Source organism: Bactrocera neohumeralis, chromosome 6, assembly GCF_024586455.1.
Source record: "Bactrocera neohumeralis isolate Rockhampton chromosome 6, APGP_CSIRO_Bneo_wtdbg2-racon-allhic-juicebox.fasta_v2, whole genome shotgun sequence".
Taxonomy (NCBI): domain Eukaryota; kingdom Metazoa; phylum Arthropoda; class Insecta; order Diptera; family Tephritidae; genus Bactrocera; species Bactrocera neohumeralis.
The window spans coordinates 11,497,051-11,524,060 of NC_065923.1; the positions used below are offsets into that span (position 1 = coordinate 11,497,051).

A 27,010-nucleotide genomic window follows, 5' to 3' on the forward strand; every position below is an offset into this window, starting at 1 on the left:
TAGAAAATTATAAATGGTGCCTTCAGGGCCTGTTTGATATATGTTTTTAACCTTGGCTGGATCTCGATAATGTACATTTATTTTACGAGAGACCTGCAATGGTTTCCAAAACATATCGATATTCTTGGTAACTCCTAATCAGATGCAGTAGCCAGAGCAGAAACCACCCTACAATCAGACTTAGGAAAAGAGGAAATATATATTTCTCTGACTACTTCTACATATTTAATCGAAAAACATGTTATACATATACATATATATAACTGTGTGTATGTGGACTCTATCCCTAACTTGCTCAACAAACAGATAACCGTAACATGATAATAAATTCAAAATAAATGGCATAAGAACTCTAGTAGGAGTGCTAACAGGTCTCCGTATAATTTGCAGACATGTCACTAGACTGAGGATACTATACAACGCCTATTCAGAGATTTTCAATGTTTAGAAAAGAAGAGACTATAGAGCATTTTTTATGTGAATGTAGGGTAATGCATACGAAAATAATCGGAACTATTGGCTGATATCTCGGAGGTTGCACCAATAAAAACCCAAGTCTAGGACTCTGGTTCCATTTTCTCACCTGACATCTTGGAGATCAAGCCCGAAGATCTGCGTGCGAAATTCCAAGCTCGTGTTGCCAATTTGGCCGCCGTATCGTTACAGATTGGTTACCCAACTATTGCTTCCGCTCTACACAGTATTGTCAATGGCTTCAAGAATCTGTTGGCTTTTGCTGCTGCAACCGAAGTGGATTTCAAGGATGCTGCTACCATAAAGGAGTTCATCAAAGACCCCAGCAAGTTTTTTGTTGCTGCTGATGTCTCTGCTCTAGCTGCTGGTGCTGACGCTGCTGCCAAAAAGAAGAAATAAGTGAAAAAGGTTGAATTGGAGTCCGAGGAAGACGACGATATGGCTTTCGGTCTCTTCGACTAAACAGCTCAACACCAAAGTGTAAGTAAGAACTTCATGATTGGCATAGGGAGGTTCAGAGAGGACATAACTGAGTGAGAAGGTGTGTCACATTACGCCAAAGGCTTAAGTTAGTCGTCAGGCATTCACTCTACCTACTAATTTACCTACTAGTCTACCTAGTTGTTATTGGCCATTATTTGAATGATCAAATTATTGCATCTCATCAATCAGAAAAGTCCTACATATCAGGCTAAAACTTTTTAGATATACATATAATATCTACTATTTGAATAAGAGCAGAATTGCAGTGGCTATAGATTCACGTCAGCCTATTCGAAATTTCAGTAACTACAAGCGGCCTAGATTACTCCAAATACCTCTTTTTGGTGGACGTAGGTTAGGTAAGTCTGCTAAGCCAATGAGCCACGCATAGACCAGTTTTGATACTTTGCGATACCAGATGGAGTTCAGTTACTAGGTCTATGAGGAGATGTCATCTTTTAGGTGACCCCAAATACTTACAGAGCAGTCTTGCCAATGCAGGACAAGTGTACAATAGATGCTCCATTCTTCTTCTTAATTGGCGTAGACACCGCTTACTCGATTATAGCCGAGTTAACAACAGCGCGCCAGTCGTTTCTTCTTTTCGCTACGTGGCGCCAATTGGATATTCCAAGCGAAGCCAGGTCCTTCTCCACGTGGTCCTTCCAACGGAGTGGAGGTCTTCCTCTTCCTCTGCTTCCTCCGGCGAGTACTGCGTCGAATACTTTCAGAGCTGGAGTGTTTTCATCCATCCGGACAACATGACCTAGCCAGCGTAGCCGCTGTCTTTTAACTCATCGTTCGAATGCGATATTCGCCGTGGCCAATGCGCAAAGGACCAAAAATCTTTCGCAGAATTTTTCTCTCGAAAACTCGTAACGTCGACTCATCGGTTGCTGTCATCGTCCAAGCCTCTGCACCATACAGCAGGACGGGAATTTTGAGCGACTTGTAGAGTTTAGCTTTTGTTCGTCGAGAGAGCACTTTACTTTTCAATTGCCTACTCAGTCCGAAGTAACACCTGTTGGCAAGAGTTATTCTGCGTTGGATTTCCAGGCTGACATTGTTGGTGGTGTTAATGCTGGTTCCTAAATAGACGAAATTATCTACAACTTCAAAGTTATGACTGTCAACAGTGACGTGAAAATGCTTTGCATTCTCAGCCAAGTCGCGAGATTTGATCGACGACTGTTTGCTTGATGACAGGAGATATTTCGTTTTGCCCTCGTTCACTGCCAGACCCATTTTCTGTGCTTCCTTGTCCAGCCTGGAGAAAGCAGAACTAATGGCGCGGGTGTTGAGGCCGATGATATCAATATCATTGGCGTACGCCAGCAGCTGTACACTCTTATAGAAGATGGCAGAAATTTCGAGTTTCGGAATTGACTTTTACTTTTGGCTTGCTCTAGTTCCTAGTTTAAAAAGTTAGCAGATCAGATTTCTTATCTTTTTCACATCAAAATAGGTACTTCAGAAATTAAAACAAGGCTTGTTAAGGTTCTTAAGTCATTTGACTTTTCATATATTTAATCAAACCGAAATTCAAAACATGCTTTCATACATTTCTTCTGGAATGAGCATCTAAACAAAGTGACCTTCACATTGGCGGGTAAGTACTTATGAGAATTGTCTTCTGATTGCCAAATATCCATTCCACTTGCAGTACCCTCATAACTTTAAACTGAACTAGTTATTTTTGAGCCAGAAAATCCTTCGTTAAATCATTATTTGCTCTTTCATCTTAACCTTATAGTAGAAAAGGACAGATTTTCTATACTTACCAGTCGCTTTTTGGAACTCCATACCCCCAAAGAGTTAACTGAAACCCTCTTTTGGATATTTTGCTAAGATTTTATTAATGAATATTACTCTCTTTTATACATACAAACCACTGCGATCTCATCTATCTACCCTTGCCTTGCTGGAGTAAAAATAAAAACTCAGTTTGTTTTAATTTTTTTGAAGATTCCCTTTTTTAGTTTTTATTTTACTTAGTTGAATTTTAATAATTTTATATTTTCTTTTCAAGTATTTATTTGCTTTAAATATCGAATTAGATTTGATTTGATTTCATCCATATAACTATGTATTGTATGCATTTTTAGTAGGTATTTATGTATATACGGAATATTATGTATTTATGTAGTGGTAACTCACACAAAAAGGAAACATTTTCAGTTGCTGATAGTTTACATTAGTTGAAACATTAGATTGCTTATTTTTTCCATTTTTGTAATTTCTATTTTTTTTTTAGTATTTTCGTTTTCATTTTTCTTTCGTTTACACTTTCAACACGCTATACGCTTTGCATGCACTGCAACAGCAAGTACCGTTAACGGGAACAGTTTTCTAAAGATTTTTTAATTTTCATATGCTTTACAAATTTTACCGTTAAATTGTAATGATTGAATTTGCATTTATTGTACATAAGTATACATGTATGTGTGTGTGTGAGCATGTGTGTATATGTGTAAGCATGCAGAAATGTATATTTACGAATTGCTTTAGCTTTACGACGCTGCAGTGAAAAGAAAGAGGCTTCTACGAGTAGTTGAAAAGTGGGCTTTAGGTTCGTGTGTATGTGTGCGACTTTGAGTTTTTGTACTCTGTCTGTGTGTTTGTGTTTCTCTGTGTGTGTTTATTGCTGTGTCTGTGTGTGTGTATGGGTTGAAACGCATTGGTAGTAGTTGTTGATGTAATACCGTTATTTATATAATATTTAAAATATTTATTATTGCAATTAGTTAAATTCATTTAAGGACTACAAATATACATTTACAGTTACACATTAATTTACTTTGTTGTTGCTTGCTTTTACTCATTCATTTAGGTATGCATATGTATAGGTATTTATGGGTAAACTTATTACTTACGTAAGTACACTGCACTTGCTTGCGGATTCACATAATTTATATGCGCTGTTGCTATGTACATAAGTATGCATGTGTGTATGTATGTATGTGTCAGTATGCTTGTATGTATATACAGAAGTGTTTGTTTGCTTAGCTCGCTTTGTTTGGCGAAGCGTACGTTTTAACTGAATTAATATTACATAGCCATACATGCATTTACATGCTATTTACACACACATATGCCACTACAGTATGCATGTATGTGTACGCGTATTGCTGTATTATTCATTCGACAATTAATCTGCGCATAGATTCTTACATTTATTAGGACTAGTCTTTGGTAGCATCAGTTGCAATTGTTGTTTCGTGTATGAGTCTGTCTATGTATGCATGTGTTTGTGTGTGTGCATTACTATTTATTGTTAATTGTTGCTGTTGTTGTAGTTGTACAATTTTCAACTAATTACATAGCGAAATTACTACAGTTACTTAATGCTTTGCGGTGTTGTACTTGAGACACACACACACACGTGCGTGAGTTGACTGCTCTGAAGTGTGTGTGTGTGTGTATAAACGCTTAGGTAAACAAATAGAATTAGCTTAATTTCGTTATGTATGAAGTAGTAGTAGTTCTAGTTGTTGTTGTTGTATGCATGTTGAACTCTTGAAAAGGAATGTTTGTGTTTTGGTTATAGTTTAAATAGTTCCTACTAATGAAATACACTCTTGTCATGACCTTTGTTTTTGTGGAAGGCAGTCATGAGCAAGCTTAGCATAATAAATATCACTCTGATGAAATACTTAGTAATTAGTTACAATAGTTTCACTTAGCCGCTATTACAAACACACTAAACGTAAATTTATTTAGATACAAGCTACATTAGTTGAAGTGATGATTTTGGACAGTTTTGCTGCTGCTTTTTGGCCCGAACAGCGCACCAAGTCTTTAACAGCATTAATTTTTCCCTACGCTTAATTACTTATGTAAATATTATATATACTTATGTAACGGTATTCATATATATATATATATATGTATGTATATATGTATATATATATATATGATGATATTATTTTGGAAATTTCTTTACCGTTATGCACTTACAGCTATTTACTATACAGTTTTTAAATATTTACAACAAAAATACAATCCACTTACAGTTAGTTGAGGAATAAAAAAATATATTTACAAACCTTATTTAGCATTAGAAAATAGTTTCTATATAACATTTAAGTACCTACATAGTATACAAGTATTGATAGGAGCGCTGCGCAGAGACGTAGTGGCGCAAAAGCCTAGGCAAAAAATCTAAATAAAAGGTTTACACGCTTTAAAATATTTAGTTTTATAATTTCATGCTGTTTTTTATGCATAAAAATTAAAAATTTTTGTGTTTCCAATAATTTTGCTAGCAAGAAAATTTAGTTGTGATAAAATTTTTTTAAAAAAATTTACAGATTTTTTCTCAAAGAAATTTACAAAACTTTTTTCAAAAAAATTTTGAAAACTTTTTCAAACAAACAAGTTTTTGCGCGCAAGAACATTTAGTTGTGACAAAATTAAAAAAAAAATCATAATTATTTCAAACAAATTTGCAAAACTTTTTCAAACGAAATTACAAAACTTTTTTTATACAAACAAATTTTTATGAGCAAGAAAATTTAGTTGCGATAAAAATTTTTTTAAAAAAATTTACAGAATTTTTTTCAAATAAATTTAGACAACTTTTCCAAACAAAGAAATTTTTTTATACAAATTTAATTTTTTTCTGTGTTATATATTATCTACATTTGACATATTTATTTACTCACAATAACCTTAATGCGTGTTGAAAGAATATTTTTTTCCTAATAAATTTTTGATTATTTTTTTGAAATTTTTTACAGCGCTGTTAGTCATTCTGAAATAAATTTTCAGTATTATTATTTTTTTACAGCGCTGTGAGCTACTATTTATCAACTTGTTTTCGAAAACTTTTTTTTCAACATTTTTTTGCAGCGCTGTTTCTAACTTTTTACAAATTACTTTAAAATAACTGTTTCTAAAACTTTTTTTTACAGTGTAGTTAGCCATTTTGAAATAAATTGCAGTATTATTGATTTATTTTCAACGCTGTTAGCTGTTTTGACATTTCTGTTTACTCACAATAACATTTTGCATTGCTCGCATTGATTTATTTATTTTTCTGCCACCAATTTTCGACACTTTAGCAAATTTGGCATAACAATTTTATTTTTTCAAAATTAATTTTAATTTTTTTTACACAACAACCGTTTGTGGAGTTGTAGTATTTTTTTCTAATTTCAATAAATTTCTGCTTTATTAATTTGTGGCAATGTTGTTTTTGCAAAATTTTTTGTTTAAATATAATTTTTTCGTGATTTATTTGCAAGCACTTGCCACCGATTTTGCGCACTTTAACTGTTTTTGTTATTCCTATATTAGTATAAATATTCACTTGTCTATTTTTTATCATAAAAATATGATTTTTTTTCGCTCTGATATGATTTTTTCACGCACTCATGCAATCATTTTATAGTCCTCTTTAACTGCATGAGTTGCTGTTATTTTTTCTGCCATAAATTACCACTTTTTTATCAGTTTATTAAGATTTTTACTCGCTCAGCAAAATTTTATGTATGTATGTATGTATGTATCTTTTATGGGTTGATATAAAAATGCCTGTGGGTGTGGGTAGCTTTGAATTATTGCTGACTGCGCACTCCAAAAGAAATACGCTTTTCTAAAGTTCCAGGACTTTCGGAAATAATATAAGTACAGTCTCTCTCAGAAAACTGATTTTTGAACTCAAAACTTAAATTTTTTGTTAACGAATTATGCTTATAGTAGTTCACCAAAATTTCCCTGCTTCAGTCGCATTCACATTTTGATTGGAAAAATGGACGCTTAAAGTGTCTCAGTTGATCCTTACTTGATGGTGGTTATACTCCCCCCATCCTCTCATAGAAACTCTGAGAACCGATATTTCATAATCAGTTACTCTAAGCTCTCATGTGCGAAAAAATACTTTCCATTAATTTAAGCTCTATGAGATCCAATAATAGATAGCGCGACATCCACGCTTTGAAACCCTTCATTGTTTTGTTTTTGTAATAACCGAAGCACGAAACTGCGTTGGTCACGGTGTTTTGCGCCAAAGAAATCCCATCAACTGCACAAGCCAATTGAGTTATCTTATCTTATTTCGGAGAGGATATGAAATATGACAGCAGAATGAACCGACTAATGAAGAAGGAAATGCAGTGAGCCAGTCTTTTTTCCAAAGAACTGGTTGCGAATTAACGGAAATGAGTGCAATTGACATAAAAACCAACACATAGCCTTTGGAAATGCTTGAAAATGCCAAGCGCCACGAGGAGCAGTTTACTTTTTTATAAAGAATTCCTCTTTCGTTCTGCAGAAAGGCGGCAGTAAGGAATCGTTTAATTTCACTGCGGGGTTCTTATGCGACTTAACAAGTGCATAAACGTGAGCTGGTGTACATGCGTGTGTGTGTATGTGTGTGAAAGACGCTGCTCACAAAGGACGAAACGTGACTGACATGCTGATGTCATTGCTGGTAGACAAATGCACACACATACACTGCAGCAGTTATGCCGCCAGCGAAATGCTGCTGCAACATTTATTTTTCTCAGTGTTTTTTTTTTTTGTTTTTATTTTTCAGCGAAAGCACTCATTCTTTATTTCTTCAACACTTGGCTGCGATTGTTACTTTTTCAGTTGTTTTATTTGTTTTTTTTTCACTGCCTTTTGAATGCTGCACTCGCACCGGAAGGCCTGCACGTGTGTGTGTGTGTGAGAATGTGTATGCGCGCCAGAAAATCAGCGTGTGTCGCCAGTCGGCCAGTGGTTACTACTTTCCAGTCGGCAGGACTATTGGCATCCACACAACACACGCGCATGCTGATAAACACACACACGAACATACATATGTATCAGTCTGTTGTTGCTGAAGTATGTGTGTCTCCAGTGGAGTATTTTTAAGGATTATGTCTTGCCATGATACCATCGTTAAATTGCGACTGTGAACGTGTGCTTAGAATTTTTGATCGCTGATAATTTGTATGATATGCTGGCGATGGCGGGCAAAGGCAAAAGAAACAACGAAAAAGGGAAGGAAAAACAGACGGGATTGTTAGAGATTTGACGGTTCTTATGGGTGCAATTTAAAGTGGATTGTTGTGCACGGCAGGCATACAAAAAGAACAAAAATAACAACAAGAATGCAATCGAAAAAAAAACTCGTACAACTTTATATGCCTTGGCCGTATAAGCACGTCGCAATGCTGAAAGTATCCGTTTCAATTCCCGGTAAGTACTCAGTACTCACATATGTTGGCTACCAAGCCAATAAATATTTATATGAGTCGATTCGTAGGGAAGAGGTTCCAGGAAAATTTTGCGCTAGAAAAGGTTTCCAAAAAAGCCAAAAAAATATTAACTACTGACGAGCGTGTGTATAAAGTTGTAAGTACTTGTCGCTTTAAAGGCGCTGTGGCCTTGCCTCTCGGAACTCATAAATAAGTGATTACAGACTAGAGATCTTTATCAATTGCCGTACCCAATCAATAAATATAACAACTCACTAGACTCGCTGCAGCTGCTTTGCCACTTGAATTGGCGTCTTGCTTAAAGTGTGTGAAATAGATTTGTATGTAAATAACTGTTAATTACTTCGTTAATATATGAAAACATGTGCGCTTCGGTTTTCAAGTGCTTTTGGAGACAGTTACAGCTGTTACAGGTCTAGCTGGGAAAGTGCTTGGGACAGCGCTTGAATTTTTGACAACTAATATTGCCTCTAAAGAGTTTCTGGGAAAAGCTGCCATGTTATTTTTTTACAGTACCTGACGAATCTGGCGTGACCTTAGCTGAAGGACTTGAGGACAGTTTTTCGACAAAATAATAAGTTTTCAATCTATATATGGTAATAATCCACCGATTATTTTACATTATGATATGCAATTCTGCGTGGCCCGACAGAACAAAAATATTGACTGACTCAATCACCAGATTCTCGAAGCAAGAGTGTCAGACAACAGGCCAACAAGTCATGTTAGAAGTTCAAAAAGGACAGGTTTTTGCAGGTTGCAAAAAATATTTTCAATATGAATCAATTTTTCTCGTTTGGGGTGTAACTCTTTCGGAGTGCGTTCGCAATCTTTCACTGATAATTCTTCAAGGCAAACTCAGATTCTCACATGATCTACATTTGGTCAAAATGACTGCTTTCTAGCAGCACCATGGATCTCTCAGTTTTGTTTAATATTTACAAACAGGAGCGTTTCAAAAACCAGCTTACTTTACTTGGCACAAGCTTTGTCTTAGCATTGCGCAACGAAATTTCACCGCGCACTTCACCGACACATGGCCACCGCTGGCGCGCTCAATGCCATATCCAATCATTCTTTAATTGCTCCGAGCTGCATGATTTCGTCCAAATAAATTCGGTGGCCTCCACTTCGCGCTGTTGTCGCTGCAACTGCTGCTGGTGCTGCTGTTGTTGTTGTTGTCGCCGCTGATAATGGTCGCGATACGGATGCACCGGTAGCAACGTCATTGCGCCGCTCAACGTGGCGGGCATACGACTTTTGTACGCTTGCACTCAGCTGGCCACCACAATTGTTGCATTCGGCCAACGACATGAGGACTCGTCACCCATTTCGCCAGCGCCGCGCCGGCTTATGCCTACACCGACACCAACCATACCCGCGCCGAAGCCAACTGTCACACCATCGGACACATTGTAGGCCGCTTGCTGCTGGTGCTGTGGTTGTTGTTGTTGTTGCTGATGGTGGTGCTGCAACGGCTGATGTTGCAGCTGCAGCGTGCGCGACTTATTGTTGTTCGCCACCGCCACCGGTAGGGTTGGCGTGTCGGACAGCGATGACAGCGACGAGCTGTGTTGGCGTTGGTGTTGCAGCTGCAATTGCAGCTCCTGCGGTTGATGGTATTCGTGCTCGTATTCATAATCGGGCGCGCGCTGATGACCGCTGATGCTGCGGCGTAGTGACGCTTGATGCTGTTGATATGGATGGTGGTAGTATTGTTGCTGCTGTTGCTGTTGTTGGTGTGGCAGCTGTGGCGGCTGCGTGGCATTCGGCGTGACCGCGTTCGAATGCAGGGGTCCCGCTGATGCGCCCATTGCGGTCATTGTGGTCAGCGACGAGGCGGCCGATAGCGATGGCTGCTGCAAGCCGCGCACACTATCCGCTGGGTGCGCTGTATAAATATTGCTGCGGCGCAAATGATTGTTGTTGTTGCTGCCGTTGGTGCGCTTGTTGCGTGACCACCATTGCACATGCGTCTCTGTGTATATGTGTGTGAGGAGTACAGCGCGCACCAAAGGCAATACACACAGGCGTGCCATGAAGTGAAGTGTAGTGAAGAGAAGAAAGGGGGGAGAAGAGAGTTATTGTAGTTTCAGTCAACTAAATGCATTAAATTTTCGGTTAATTCAATTTCGTTTTCGTTTAGTTTTGGGTTTGTGTGGTTTTAATTTTGAATTTTTGGGAGGAGTTGAGCACGCGCTCAGAATTTCTCAGTGCTGCGCACAGCCACCATAACCGCCGCTTCAACTATGGGCATATCAGCTTCTTCGACCGGTGACGCGTCTATCTCCAGCGTCGTCGGCTCTTCATAAGCCACCGACGATTCGGCATAACTGTCACTGCAAATGCTCTCATCATCGCCCCTTCTACTACTGCCACTACCACTACTACCACTGTGACTCGCAATGCTACTACAACTCCGCCGCTCGATCACCGCATCGTGATGCGCCTCCATTGGTGGCGACGGTGGCGGTGGCAGCGAACGCGTAAACATGTCAATGCGTTGTTTTAGCAATTTTTGCTTTTGTGCCGCCTTGGTCAATGCCACTGTGCCAGCGTGCACCGTAGCGCTGCTGTAGTAGCTTGGTGGCCGATATATGGTCGACAGACTGGTGCGTTGCGTGCTCTGGCTGTCATTCGTCAGCGACGAGGAAGAGCAACTATTGCTCACATAATGCATTGGCAGCGGCTGAGGTAATCGCTTGTGTTGTTGTTGTTGTATATGTTGATGTTGTTGCTGTTGTTGGTGATGGTGTGTTGTCATGGCGTTATGGTGGCTAGACAACGACGGATACTGTGCGTGTAGGTTACGATAGGCAGTGGGATACAAATGTCGGTGGTGTTCGTGTACATATTGGTTGAGGTTTTGGTTGTGTTGGTGTTGGTATGGATAATGATGGTTAAGGTGTTGGTTATATTGTAGTTGTTGGTTATTGTGATGATGGTGGTGGTGGTGGTGTTGTTGTTGGATATAGGGTGCTGGATCGTCGTCAGCAAGTTTAGTACACTTACCGTTACGGTTGTTCGTTGGTTTTTTCCTGCAAGCGAGAGAAGAGCAGACAGTTAGAGAGAGGACATTGTAAAAGTAACAAATAGTGTTTTAGGGCAAGCTTAAGCTAGGTTAGCATATTTATGTTTATAAGTCTAATAACTTTCGAAAACGAAAAGCGAAGTTTGAGATAATAAACCTGAATACAAAGAAAATAGTTTTCTTTTTAAGGAGACGGACTGTTGAGAATGATTTATATCCTTGCATGAATTAAAATATTGCTCGCGATGATCGAGAGAACCTTTCGGCATTCTAAAAATTCCAATTTTAACATCTTAAGCACTGCGCTTCATGGATTTTTTTTAGTTTAAAAGCGCTTGAACTAAGAAAAGAATTTAAAAAATTTCGAAAAATGAAAAAATATTCGCTAAAACCATTTTTTGCAGTTCCAAATGTAAACCGTATGTATATAAATATATAAAAGAGGTCAATTAAACTCACAGTGGCAAATATCCGTTTCCTTTTTGAAACACTATAGCCTGCGCCCGAAGGTTAATTCGTGCAATTATCCTTTCGCTTGGATATATTTTATTTGAGATTATGTGCATATATATCCTGTTTTCATATTTCACAGAGGGTTGCCACTCTTCCATTTATAATTGGTATCACATTTCTCAACTAATCCCCACTTAATTGGTTTCAAACCCATACCTTTTTACAGACAGGAGTATATACTTTACTGCCATATATGCTCATGAATGAAATGAAGTCACCCCAAAAGGACTAATATCATAATTCAGTCACGAATATTTATACTTTATAAAAGTCTATAGTGTAATGTGCAATTGTAATTGAACTCACCTTCTGCAGCGCACAACCGTCACCATGACAATCGCTCCCAGCAATGCTGACAGCACCGAAACGATAATCAGCGTCAAGGGCCAGCCCAATTCGGAAGCTTTTTCTGCAAGCGAAATAGAAAAAAAAGAGCAGAACATAAGCGGAAATTAGTTATGGTATGCCATATCCGGCGGAAAGCAGAGATAACCAAATCCTTTACGAGCTTTCATGCCAAATGCATTGCCCAAAATGTTAAAGGGCTAACAGGTTCATACGCGCATACATACAAACAAGCACACAAACGCAAGCAAACGTATAAACGAGCGTGTATGTGTTTTTGGACAGACATTCGTGCACATTTTTACAGCAAACTTCATATCGAAAACCAAACCAATACACCTGGTTGTGAGTGTGTGAGCTTCGCAAATCGATTTATATATATGTATTAATGCCAAGTTCCCGGGAAATGCCGGTTGCACGTAAAGCCTTTAGCTGTCTCCGCTTTTCGCAAATGCGCTGACAACAGCAATCCCGTTTTTGCATACCTTAATACATTTGCATAGATAATGATTGCAAAGCTCATGCACAAACACATGGGTAGGATTTTTAAATTCACAAACACGCATATATACACACAAACGCAAGCAGTGTGCGGAAGCACTCACATACAACGGTGCCTACTCGCACATATCTCTCACCCGACACAAGCAATTTCATTTAATGACAGTATACTTTTACTCTCAAGCACACAGCCACAAACACACACACACCTACACAGAAACAGACACTTGCACACACTCAGTAACCCATCCATCCATTCATCCACCCACTTTACTCACCTATTGTGCCCTCGAACATGAATGTACTCTTCGTTGGCATGGCCCATGAGCACAAATCACACGTTGTCAGTCCATCACTCAGCACCGGCTCATCGACTAGGAATGGCGGACGGGGTGGTGGCGGCACGAAACGTCCATTCCACAAGCCATTATCGGAAGCATCAAATGCCAATGGCGAGCCAAACAAATCGTCATCGTCGTCGAATATATCGAAGGACACATCACGAAAATTGCTCAAATCCTCAGCTGAACTTGCGACAAGATTCTCTATACTCGGCGGCCGGAAGGTTGGATATGTGACAGCAGCACCACGATTGCTAATACCACTACTGCTACTACTACTGATGGCGCTGCTGTGGCTGCTGCTGGTGAGTGTGTTGGTGGTGGTGGCATTTGTGACGGCATCGATGGCAGGCAGAAAATTGGTTAGCAACTTATTGGCGAGGCGGCTGGGCAGCGCGGCAACGGAGGCGGCAGTTAGATCAACATTTACGCCTACTCTACTTCCACCTCCGGTGTCCGTATCGACATCTGGTTGCAGTCGTCGCTCCAAAGCATCCGGCTGTTGAGTTGATATGCTATTGTGGTTGTAGCTGGCGATGCCGGCTGTTGCCGTTGCTGTTGCTGTAGTTGTTGTGGACGATGTTGTCGCAGCTGCTGCTGCTGCCGCTGCCACTGTGGCTGCGGATGTGAGCAGTGAGGCGGCTGCTGTCGCTGCGGCAAGCACTGTCGCTCTGATTGGCCGTAGGCAGCGGGTGGGCGCGGGTCTTGTCGCTTCACTTGTTATGGCAGGCATTTTATTTACTTTTTGTTTGCACGTTGCTAGTCCTTTCTTATTTTTATTTTTATTTTTGTTTGTTTGTTGTTGCTTTTTGCTACAATAAACTCTAAAGTTTTTTTTAACCTTTATCTAAGCTTTCTTCTATATGTGTGTGTGTAAGCGTAGTAACTTTTGTTTTGCTTTCTAGTTTCTTTATTGCTTGGCAGAGGATTAGTTGGCATTCAATTCACAGGATGTGCCTGCGCTTATGCTCAACTTAAAATGTGTACTTTAGTGAGATTGAAACCGTTTCCTCCCATTCGACACACCAGCGCCGTATGTGCCCCGCTTGTTTTAGGTTTTCTGCCACTACAGTGCAATTTTTTATGGCACGAGTGTATACTTTGTAGTTTTCTCTGTGCAATATTTTATACGATTATCACTTTGTGTGCAGGAATTTTCAACACAATCTGATGTGCCGACACATTTCTATGCTTTTTTGCGCTTTTTTGTGTTTTTTTCAATTCTTTTTGATTTTCTTTTTGTTGCAATTTTCCAACTCTCCGTCTTCTTTCGCTTTGATTATTATCCTTTTTTGGGCTTATCGTCTGCTGTTGTCACATGTGATTGAAGTCAATTGCAGTAACTAAAGCCGAGCTGTAACGAAAAGAAAGGAAACGTAAGGAAATGAGTGAAAGAGATTAAAAATGTGTTTAATGTAGTTCTCGTTTTTTGTCTAGATTTTATTGCCACTAAAGGACAAACGCTGAACTTCATGTCCAATGAACGGAGAGAGTGTTAACTGCCACAAAATATGTGTGTGTGTGCGAAATGTGTTTCAATCTGTTAAATAAGCCAATAGAAAGTACTTTTCTTAATTGAAACTCAGTGCTTGAAAGGGATGTGGAAGCTGGTTATGTGTAATTTAGCGCACAGTTGTAAGGAGATTTGTTCACGATAAAAAGGTCAACTGTCATTGGTAATGAAATTGCTAGGGTTTAGCAATTGTTGTTGTAGAAAGCATATTTAGCGCAATTACTGAGTGTGGAAGCGGAGTATTTGAGAACCAGATTTCTGTCTAAAATTTCACTTAAAACTAAAAAACATGAATATTTGAGTGTTCTAGAAAATCCATACGAGTTTTTTCGATTTTTTGAATCCATGACTCCAAACACGAATACTATAACCTTTAACCCTCAAAACCGCAGTTTTCAAATAAAAGGTGTTTATAGTTAACTTTTGGTTTAAGGCTAAACATCTAAGAATAAAAAATTGAGGATCAAAACAGCACTTTTATAAAAAAAAGTGTTGGAGCTAAACTCCGTGTTTGAAAACAGAGTTTATCATTAAGCACCTAAAAGAATGCAAGTTTACTGCCATTTTCAAATTTTTGATAAATAATTTAAATTATTAAAAAGTGTTTAATAGTCGAGTTAAATAAACTCGAGATTATGACGCATTTAAATACATTATTGGAGAAGTGCAGTCTAGTGCCTTGATTTTAAGAATTTATAGTAGGTAAAATGTTTAACGCTAAACATCTAAATAAACTCGAGTTTATGGCGTATTTTATATAAATTTAAAGCACATTTGCTTGGTCTTCAAGTCATATTATGACAAAACGGGACTGAAAAAATTTATATATAAAATTTTTAAAGCTAAACACCTAAATTAACTCGAGTTTATAGCTAATTAACTCTTAATGGAAATTGCATTTACTTGAGTTTCTAGTTGATTTGATACATTTTAGGTGGAGAATTTGTAAAAAAAAACTTAACACTAAACACCTAATTTAACTCGAGTTTATGTCATATTTAAATTTAGTGTAAATCGAGTATACTAGGATTTTGTTTGTTGCTGTTTTATTAATATATAAGTAAAGTGTTTAACCGTAAACTCCTAAATAAACTCGAGTTTATGACTCAATTAATTTTTCTGTTCAACAAGTATGCCTTCAAAATTTATAAGAAAATAGTTTACAAAAAAATGTTGTAAAAAAGCACAGATGCTTCTCCATTAGCACGAAAAAACGAAAAGTGCTTGAAAATAAGTTCAATGCTCTCTTAAAATGAAGAACCTGAAAGGCTCGGTACAAATAATTGGGTAAAGAAAGTAAACAGAACAACATGAAAAATTAATCATTGCTACAAATTTTACTCTTGCGATACATGCACATACTATACGTACAAATAACTAATTAAAATTTCCTCGCCCTTCAATTGAAAGATCTCTATTATACCACAAACAATTGCGCACACACACTTAGGTACCCTACACATATGCACTGACGACACGCTACGGCTTTCATCTCCAGCTCCTGTCACCGCAGGAAACCAAACAGCAAATAAGACACATATATATTTCATTCTTAGCCATAAGTACAACATGTGATTACAAATGAATAAAATCGAATACAACATGCATCCCCTAATGACTAATATGTTACTTAAAAGCATCTCAGAAATCGAATTTGACAGACACGCTGCTTTGTGCGGATTTTCCAATGAACAAATCCAAATTTGAACATTGAATGCCCGATTAGTAAGTAAAGCGTAAACTACATGTTTAACGTTTATTTTTTGACAGAATTTGGGATGCCAATCACCTGGCTGATATGCAGACCGGCATAACACACGCACACACATATACATGCATGCATATCGAACACATTGTGTGAAGCAGAATGTAGCAATTCTATCGATTTTTGAAAACCGACATCTGACTGAACACGAAATTCGCCTTTCTTAACCATGGAATGTCGCCTGTCAGTGATGAGCGCGCAACAAACAGTCGCCAGCGTATGTATGCGTGGACTTGTGTGTAGGACTGCACTTCAATCCAATTGATATTTTTGACAGTTTGACAGAAACGACGGTTCTACGGATTATTTAAATATCAATACAAATATGTAAGGAGAGGCGACAGTTGTTTGTATGTGTGTGTTGGTGTATCGAATAAAAGTTGATATGGGGGTAGGCAGCTGACGTAGTAGAAACAAGGCATTTAAAGGATGCAAGAGAAATCAATGGTTTTAAATTTTTACGTGGAATTTTAGCGAGCGGAAGGTGCTATTACAACGTTTTGTATAGAATTCAAGAAAATTAATTCTAGAAATTTCAAAATACTGAATTTTTTTATTTTGGTATGTTTGTTATATACGAAAATATTTATAGCAATACAAGTATGTAATATTAATATTTATTAGAATATTACATAATATGTGCCAAATTTCTTCATGGACTTAAAAAAAAAAAATTCTGCTACATAACAATTTTTAGAGCTTTTGAGCGCTTATATTGATTTGTCCTTTTTAAGGAATAGATAGATAGAAAATAATAAAATAGGTTTTGCACTACGACCTATGGTTTATTGTGCCATCTCCAATATCACATATGATCACAAAAAGCCAGCACTCTAAACAATTCCAGAAGCTTGCTGGGCAATCTAGAATCAGGTGTTCTGGAGTTTCCGGTCTATGTCGCAAAACCGGCAGTATGCGCAATAGACTATAGAGAACATGAATTTGCTGCCCAGAAATCGAGTCGTATCAAACGAATTGCCTCATGTAGATGATTCAAAATTACCTCATGTCCTCGTTTATGGTTTGACCTTGTTGAACGAAGTCGTGGTGAACCACACCACATTAGCCAAAGATAACGATAAGCATTACCTTAATTTTTCATTAGCTTTTATGTGACTGGTTTCTGCTCGCTTTTGGTAAATATAATGATGTCTACATGTACCCTACATTCCCCAGCTTCGTTGTCCAGTATCTATCTGTATTTTGCAACCTCTGCTCAACGTCTTTTCCAAACACGATTCATACCCAAAACGTAACTAAAATGTTTCTGGAAGATCTATAAAAGATGTTGAGGTCCTCTGCTATCTCTCTGATGATTTTCAAATATTGTTTCTTTGACTTTGTCGATGTTATCGTCATTAACAAAGGTGAATAGACCACTTTCATGTGGTAATGACTTAACGATCTTCACCGAATGTTTTTTGCTATATAAGTATATGTTGGTATAGACGCCAATATATTCTCCGAATGAATTGTTCAAAACTGACTACTATAGCATATAGCTGCCCTGCAAACCGACCGATCAAAATCAAGTTCTTGCTTTGAAGTTTTTATATTTGTGAAGGGTATTCTAGCTAAGATGCAAGCGAAGTGAACTTTTTTTCTCGTTTATAATGTCAAGCAAACTTTTTGATATACCAAAGTAAAATAAAACGAAGCTATTTGCGCCTAAGACACAACCGTGTAAACTTTCATAGAAAAAAATACAAATTTCATTGCTGCTTTGCTGCAGATAACGGCACACATCAAGCGAAATGTAGAAATTTGTCAAAAAAGTGCTTTCGAAAGCACTAGCAATTTCAAACTCCCCGACTAACTTAAATTGTAGAATCGCACAGTTGAAATAATGCAATAAATGCAACTTCACTTCCATTATCGCCAAAGAAGCAGAAACTCTAAACTTATAAACGCCAAAAAAGTTTCCAAAAGCCATTATTTCGGTATTATTTCTCATTTCCAAAATGTACAGTTATTATGACATATTTTTATTTTCCACACTTGTAATCGGTTTTGCACAATCGACTGCAGCGCCATTCAACAACTCACCAACTTAATTCACGTGGCAAGCAATCAAAGCTGATTTCAGGACAAAATAAAATTGTTGCGCTGCTATTCACCAGTAAATGGAACTGTCAGCGCAATGACAATTGAAAACGATTTGTTTTTTACGATTTTTTGTTGTTGCACATTGATTGGTAGTGTAGCTGGTGACGCGAATGGCGAAATGAAATCTACGACAAATCAAAATTGCAACAAAAGCAAATGTCAAAAGCGTCAAAGCGTCAACATTGCAAATAATTTTTAGTTTCGCGCGATAAACACGCTGCAACACATACACTTACATTCAAGTTGCTGCACGAACGAACGGCTGTAACGCCCTCGAACACTCATACGCACACACACAGGCGAAGGCACTTTTGTGTGTGCGCGCGAAATTGAGAAAAAGTTGCTCGCCGACACACCCACCGAGCAGCAGCAGCACACCTGCCTGCAAGTATGCTACGTGCGCGGCAAAAAGTTGTCGCCGCTACCAATTGCCGCTGCCCGCGCGGCACAGTCGTGTAGAGCAACTTGCAACACGCGAATGTAGATGTTGGAAAATTGTTTGCTAATGTTTTTGTTTTTGTTAATATATATGTTTTTTTTTTATTGTAACAGCAGTAGCGTTTAGTTAGTGTATGGTTGCTGGTGTTGTTGGGTGAAAACTCGTACACGCCAAACCTTGTCACGGCCGCAGCCCAGTTGCATGTCGCATGTTGAAGGTGTCATATGTCTTCAGTTGCATGTCTGTCAATTTTTGCTTTATTGTTGCCGTGATTTTTATGTCACTTACAGGCACACGCACACACACACACATGCATTTGTTGCCAACTTTTTCTTTGTTCGTGAATTCTCTTCTATCAAACTCTCGCTGTTGCAGATACTCGTCAACAATGTAAAAAATTCAGCAGAACATGTTCACTTGCGGCAGTGGGGTCAACAGTTGGATAAATAACTCAGCGCTTATGTGTGTGGCTGTGTGTGTGTGTGTGTGTGTGTATGTGGTTAGGTGGATCTATTGCAGCGCCTAGTTGACAAGTTGCTAAGTGAATGAGCAAAGCAGTATATTGGAGTAGGCATTATAGCGTTTGTGAGTGTGTGTGTGTTTGTGGCATGAATGCGCCTCTCAACGTATGTGGGTAGCTGCCTTTTAAGGCTTATGGTGCGACGTGAATACTTGCACTTAGCACAGATTACGGTAAAGCAGATAAGTAGGCACGTGAAAGCGAGTATTCCAATAGTTTTCCGAGGTATTTGAAATCAATATTGAGGACCAAGTGAAATGCTTGAGCGCTGCCTCAATTGGTGATTGCTTTAGGTTAGGTGTGTGTGTGTGTGATATGTGGTTATGTGGAAGCAGATAATTTTATTGAGTATTGTTTATTTTGCGCTTTCTTTAAAAGATCTCGATATCGTTAAATATTTATATACAAGGTCTGTCGCAAAAGAAACAAGACTATTAAAAAAAACAACAAAAAATTAATATTTTTCAAAAGTTATATTTTTTATTCAAAGTAGTTTCCTTGTGCTTCGATACAGCGTTTAGGCCGGTCAATTAGCATTTCAAATGAGTGTTTAAGGTCATTTTTCGGAATGCTCTTGAGAATATCGGTCGTCGCCTTTTGGATAGCTGAAATGTCGTGAAACCAGTGTCCTTTCATGGACAAATGAAGTTTTCCAAATAGGTAAAAATCACAGGGTGCCAGATCAGGTGAGTAGGGTGAGTGATTAATGGTTAATATGGAGTTTTTTGTCAAAAAATCAGTGACAAGCGTCGACCGATGACACGGCGCATTATCGTGCAACAGGCGCCAGGACCCTGCCTCACGGTATTGTGGTCGAGCACGACGAATGCGTGACAAAATACGCTTCATAACACCAAGGTAAAACACAGCATCAATCGTTTGGCCAGGTGGGACGAACTCTCGGTGTACAATACCCTCGGAATCGTAAAAACAAATCAGCATTGTCTTTATTTTTGACTTCTGAAGACGACTTTTTTTCGGTGATGGCTCGTCGGGATGTTTCCATTCGGCACTTTGACGTTTGGTTTCGGGATCATATTGAAAGCACCACGTTTCATCACCAGTCACAATCGAATATTTGTAGTTTATGTCCTTTCTCGACTCTTTAATCAAATCCTTACAATGTTGGATTCGTAGCAATTTTTGCTCTTCAGTCAATTTGTGCGGAACAAACTTGGAGCACACCTTCCGTAGACCCAATTTATCTATCAAAATGCAATGAATGGAGTCTTTGGTGATATTTAACTCCATTTCCATGTAACGCAAAGAAGATTTCGGCTCATTCTTAATAAATTTCTGCACTTTTTCAATATAGTTTTGGCTAATCACTGATTTTGGCCGGCCCGACTTCTGATCGTCACAGAGGTCCTCACGACCTTCTTGGAATCGCTTAAACCACTCATGCACATTACTACGGGATGGGCACTGATCACCATAAACTTTTTCATCATTTGAAATGTTTCAGTAAACGTTTTCCCAAGTTTAAAACAAAATTTAATATTTGCTCTTTGTTCAAAATGCATTTTATGACCGATGACCAAAAGCTACTGTCACTTTTTGATCGATAACATCGATTGTAGTTATCCAATTGTCTTAAAATTTTTACAAAATGTCAACAAGAGATAAACTTTTTATTTCATATACCCAGTTATATTTAAAAAGTTCTGTTTCTTTTGCGACAGATCTTGTATATATGTATGTATATGAAAAAAAAAATTGTTAAATTTTGGTAAAATTTTTTTTCGAATTTTTTTGAATTAAATAGTTATGTAAATATAAAAAAACAAATATTTGAAAAAAAATATTTTTCTTTTTTTTTATTTATTGCTAATTATTAATTTCTTATACTAGGAATTCTTTTATCTTTTCAATTCTAAATTTATTTTTAAACATTTTGAGATGGCAAGAAAATGGAAAACAAAGAATTAATTATTAATAAAAAATTTAATGCAATAAAAAATTTTTAAAATTTTTTCAAAACAGGTTAGCACACACACCCATCCTACTGAAATTTATTACAGTCAATTGACAGCAGAAACTTTCCAAAACCAAATATTTAGATATTATTTTTCATAATCGTAAAACAATTTTCCACTTAATTGGTACTAAGTAAGACACTTAAGTCTTAGGCGTGCAAGTAAAAAATTTAATAGGCGAAAATTTTCCAAAATCATTAGTTCAGTTTACCAAAGAAAAAGCTGTGGGAACGCATTTTATCTATCGAAATTTGCACTAACTACTAGTTACATAAATACTTGCATACATGTACATATGTAAACAGAGCGTTACTTCCCCCTTTGGCTTCATGCAACACAAACACTTGATTACATGTCATATTTATTACGAGTACTTGGGTTTGTTTAGGGTAATTACTTGGAAAGTCACAACTAAATTAGTTACCTGCACGACATTTTTCCGGTTACGGCACTACCCAAGTGTCTGTCAGTGTCAATTACTGTCATTATATGACAAACAGTTAAGCAGGCGCTCACTAATAGGCGCCTTTCAGGCCATGCCATGGAACCGGTTTAAAAACTGCTGGCTTTTGTTCGAAAATGCATGAACAGGAAAAACTAAGACTAATAAAACAGAACTAGAAATAATGTGTGCAGAGAAAGAAGCATGAATTTCGGTGCTTTTTGGTGTAGAAAAGACCACACGCAGGTATTATGAAAATTATAAGCTCAAATTAGGTACACATTCAGAGTGGAAGCATGTGAAACGAAATAAAAACAAAAATAAAATTAAAATTGGCTGCACCAAAGCTAAAATAATCTTCACAAATAAAGAAGTTTTCATACAATTTTTTCTTTTGTGAGCACTCAGTTTGTATGGCAGCCAAGTCGTTGGATCTGAACTATTTCTACGAAGATTATACAGCTGCCTGGAGCATTAATCTAAGCGAAGTTTTTTGAAGATATCTCGCCAATTGCAAATCTCTTCTATACAAGGACTTGAATTTGGTGGGTCAGTTTATATGGTAACTAAATCGGTTAGTGCACAGATATCGGCGCTACTGGCAAATGAGCGGCTCCTCAAGAAGAAAGGAACATATGCTAAGATTTAGATCATTACATCAAAAACTAAGGGGTTAGTTCACCTATATACAGACCGACGCGACGGGCATAGCACACTGACTCAGCTCAACATGCTGAACGTTTACATAATATTTTATAGGGTCTCCGTCGTTTCCTTCTGGATTGTACAAACTTCGCTGCATGCTTAATACACCTTGTTGAAAGTATAAAAATCACGGTAGAGAGCTTCAAATCACAATTTTTTGGTTCTAGCTGTAGCCAGGCAATATCAAAGAAGCCTGGCACACATTTAGTTTAAGAAAACTTTACTCAAGTTTTCTATATATTTTTTTCAAAATCAACTTTAATTTTAACCTGCAACTGATTAAGTTTTGTGTCCTCACCAAACACTTGCAACATCCTGTCATTTGTGCTATTAAAATTAACGACACAGAAATGTCTGTGAAAAATTTCGCTGCTAAAATTTTCTTCAGAAAACTCCGTGAGCACCAAAATGGGCGAAAATTCTTGCTTGATTAAACTGCAGCAAATATCGCGGGGCGTAACAAAACACAAGCATAACAATGCCGCGCGGATCCACAAATGCGCACAGTGTGCGCTGTCACCACCCTACACTTCCTCTCGCGCACCGTGTCGCTCTACACGTGCAACATATGCTATTGAAAGCACATAAAAGCGCCTGAAGCGCCAGGCGGCAGCAATACAAGCAAGTAAAGTAAGCAAAAAGGTGGCAAAGTGTTGGCGCACGTTTCTAGCATTAACGTGGCGGCGCATGCCCCTCTCCCGACGAACCGGCGCTTGGCAGGAGTGACACGGATAATAATAAACTGCAGGTGAGGTCTTAACTCGCGCATTAGGAACATTTTTCGTTGAACAAAGAATTTTTGTGCGCTACAGTGAGTAGCGAGCTGCAGTTGTTGCATGTTGCCGATGCGGCGGTAGTCAGTGGCAACATTTTTTGCTGCCGCTTTCGTTAGTGTTGCTGTGCAATGGCGCACCAAGTGCGCTTTGTGCACATAATTACAGTTGTTGTTGTTTTCGATTTTGTTGTTGCTGACGCTACTGCTGCTGCATACTATTTATGCGCGCCGTAAGAGTAAATTAGCGAAAGCCTAGTCGTGTATGTAGCGCTTTAGAGCTGTTGCAAAAATAGCTTGCAACAAGCTGCGGCATGTGCGCGCACTCGCTCACTTTCTCTATCCACAAGCGGTGATATTTTTAAAGTCAACTTGTTACTTTATTGAAAATTCTTCTATCATATTTTTCCTTGCGCGTCTCACTCGCTGCTTGCTACTGCCAGCCGTGTGGCACTGGCTCATTGCAAATTCCTGAGTGCGCTAATGTTAAATTTGTTCCAGCCAATATGTGAGGGCAACATTGTGCCACTTGAGCAACTTGTGCATTGCGCTGTGTCTGCTGCTGCTGCAATGTTGTCGTGTTGCTCACTCGGGCGGCAGGTGGCGAGCTGCCTACGCCGGCAGCGGCAATATCAGCTCCAATTGCAAGTGTCGCTTGTTTAAACACACATCTACATACATACATACATAGATATGTACTTGTATATAAATATGATATGTTGCATGTCGCATGGACACATGCATGTGTGCGCTTGTGTTGCAGCAGAGCACAAATCTCTTTGAGTTACGAGTGGTAGACAAAATATTGGCTAATATTAAAACGTAAACGATATTTACTCATTTTCAAAATGAAAAACGTGATGCGCATAAATTTCATAAATATAACGTTATTGCCAACACACATGTGCTCACACAACGGTACAGTCTTATAGCATACAACTGACAGCATGAAATGCTTAAAATGTTCTCTGCGCTTTAGGCAGGTGGATAAAAATAAGCTGCAAGAAAAATTTTTAATTTTGAATCTTTTGGACAAATTTTTCTTTGTTAATATTAAATTTTTTTCGCTAACCTAACCTAACATAAATATTAATTTTGGTTACATAATTTGGAATATATACTATTTCAATGAGCCCAGTCCTTAGTTGTTTGGTGTTATAGTGTTGGAAAGATGAGATTTTAAGCTTCATTTAAACAAAAAATAATAATTTCTTTTTTGCTGAAGGACCGAAATGATTTTTTGATCAGCTGACATTGCTCTCATAAAATAAAATCTCCCTCGAAGTCCGCAGAGCAGCAACAGAGAGCTTGAGAGCATATAGCATAGTTAGAATATGGAAATTCTCGCTTAATATGTATTTAAGCATAGCAGAAACTACGAAAAAGCCTCCACACTTCATAGTTAGCGAATATAAACACGTCTATACCACTTTTGGTGAATATCAAGAACGCCAGCGGCAAGCTTGCGTCTCAAACGAACAGTCAAACTCTTATAACAAGCCTTGACAAATCATTCTGTGACTTAGAACTTACACTTACTTTACACTAAAACACGTTGGTCTCTCTCTCTCTCTCAGATATTTGTCAGGTTTTCTGATAATGATGCTGGCGGAGCGCTGTGTCACTCAATATTTGTGATTACTGCAGGAATATCGACTTCGTTTTAATATTTTATATCCAAATTTCTTACGTTAACAATTTATTTTTCATACTAGATCACAGCAAGCGTTTGGTTAAATAATCAGTAAATATTTTTTAATCAGCATTTTTCAATTTAAAGACAGAAAAACAGAGTCTTGTGAGACTTACAAATATTTTTGCACCACAAAATTATTAATTCTAAGATCACAGAACAACATGCACATGTATCCTTCGAACACTCACTATCGCCTTCAAAATTTTAAGACAACTCAACGTTTCAAAAAGATGGAATGGAAGGGTATATTTAATTAATTTTTTCTTATTAGATATAATTTTTTTTTTGAATTTTTCTTTTTTTTGGTTTGATGAAAATCACCGCAATTTCTTTTCTAACCACTCCAGATTGTAATTTTCACAACATTCAGCAAAAAATTGCTTATTTTAAACACTTCGAAACTACACTAACTTCCACTAACAATCTTCTCATTTGCAGCAAATTATTTTGTAAAGTGTAGACTCTCTCCGCTCATGTCCATCACGGTATTAGTTCGGTGTTAAACTAACTGCACACACTCAAATCGTGCAGTCTGCGCGTCTCGTCAAAACGCACAACTGCAGTACATAGACGAAAGATACAAATTGGCGCTAAGCCGGCAGCGCCTGCACCTACTACATACCTACACATATGTATGTACATGTATATGAACATACATAGATGTCTAGATGAATACGTACAAGCGACTGCCTAGTGAGCTGTCCTTATACCCTACACCGAAAACCGCAGGATACTTAGTGCTGTTCCTCCTTCGTTGCATTCATAGTGTTCCATGTGTGCGCCAGGGTTCTTTCAACACATGAAGACATCGGCAATTTAACACGCTAATTTCAGAGGCGGCTTATATGGACATTAACACATAATCCGTAACCATAAATATCTATTTTGAAGCATGACTTCACTAATTTGCTACTCATTGTCAACGATCCGCACATAGTTGGGGTGTACTTAGTAGGCGACTTTCCGCGGAATGCATAAAAATCGCGATAGGAAACTTTTCCTAAACATGTAAGTGATTTGCTTTTCACAAGTACAAACCGTAATTTATATAATTAGCAGCAGATTTGCATGTGTTTTGTGGCCATACCACCTGGGCGCTGCTCAGTGCGACCCTGCGCAACCGTGTTTAAAGGATTTGTGTCGGTTAGGTGCTAACCTTGAATTTAAATTTCTATTAGGGTATATAAGTGGGCATTACACTTGTAGTACATATGTGTGTATACATATATATAGTTTTTATATACACATGCATGTGTTTAGAAGTATTGAGGCTGCAAACTAGTTGCGGTTTCTGTTTTGAGGTCGTCAATTGCGAAGTTTCACGACAGCAACTGCCACAACTGATTTGCGCTTCTTGTACTCGTATTCGTTGGTTGGATATACATATATGTATGTAACTTTGGTGGCCGTAATCATGGCAATATGGTGTCGACTAGCACCGAACTTTGTGTGTGCATAAATAAATAAGGATGAATGGGTGAAGCGGTCCTATGTATTTAGTGTATAATGAAGTACTAGCACAGATTGTTATTTACAGATAGATAAAATAGGCCGTTTCTGGTTAAGGGAATTACTCACAAAGTATGCAAAAATATATAATTTAATTTTTTTTAATTTTAATTTAATGAAAAATATTATTGTTTAGAAAAATTTCGGAATTTTTTATTTTACACTTCAATTGAATATAAAATATATTATTAATTTTTTTAGAAGAAATATTTTTAATGTATTTTATTAATTAATAATTTACGAAAGTACATAATTTTGTATTTAAATAAATTTTAAAATTTGATAGAATCTATATATAAAAAGAAAAATATTAATTAAACCATAAAAAATTTGACCAAAAATAATTAATTATATATTTTTTTGAATTTCAATTTAATAAAAAATATTACTATACAGAAAAAATTTATATATACTAAAAAGAAAAATATAAATTAATAAAAAAAAATAATGAAAAAAAAGGAATTTATTTTAATTTTAATTTAAAAAACAAAATTACTACTTAGAAAAAATTTCGAAAATTTTATTTTACATTTTAGTTTAATATAAAATATAAAATATATTTTTAATTTTTTTTGGAAGAATATAAAATATATTTTTAATTTTTTTTTGGAAGAAATAATTTTAATGTTTTTATAAATTAATAATGTATCAATTTAATTGTGTATTTTAATAAA

The 27,010-nt window shown here is 37.3% G+C and overlaps 1 protein-coding gene across 3 annotated transcripts in view; it reads right to left on the reverse strand.

Moving 5' to 3' along the window:
• Positions 1-5,533: 5,533 nt before the first annotated feature.
• Positions 5,534-27,010, reverse strand: part of LOC126761344 (uncharacterized) — a 64,840-nt gene continuing 43,363 nt past the window's right edge. For 2 of the 3 annotated variants that reach the window (XM_050477412.1, XM_050477411.1), the window contains 3 exons: positions 12,831-14,247; positions 12,013-12,115; positions 10,202-11,200 (listed from right to left, as the gene is read on the reverse strand). In XM_050477412.1, the coding sequence (XP_050333369.1) occupies positions 10,363-11,200; positions 12,013-12,115; positions 12,831-13,626 (1,737 nt within the window). In that variant the 5' untranslated portion in view covers positions 13,627-14,247 and the 3' untranslated portion in view covers positions 10,202-10,362. Of the gene's footprint in view, positions 10,141-10,201; positions 11,201-12,012; positions 12,116-12,830; positions 14,248-27,010 lie in introns of those variants that run through there. The other variant, XM_050477413.1, reaches the window with a different exon arrangement.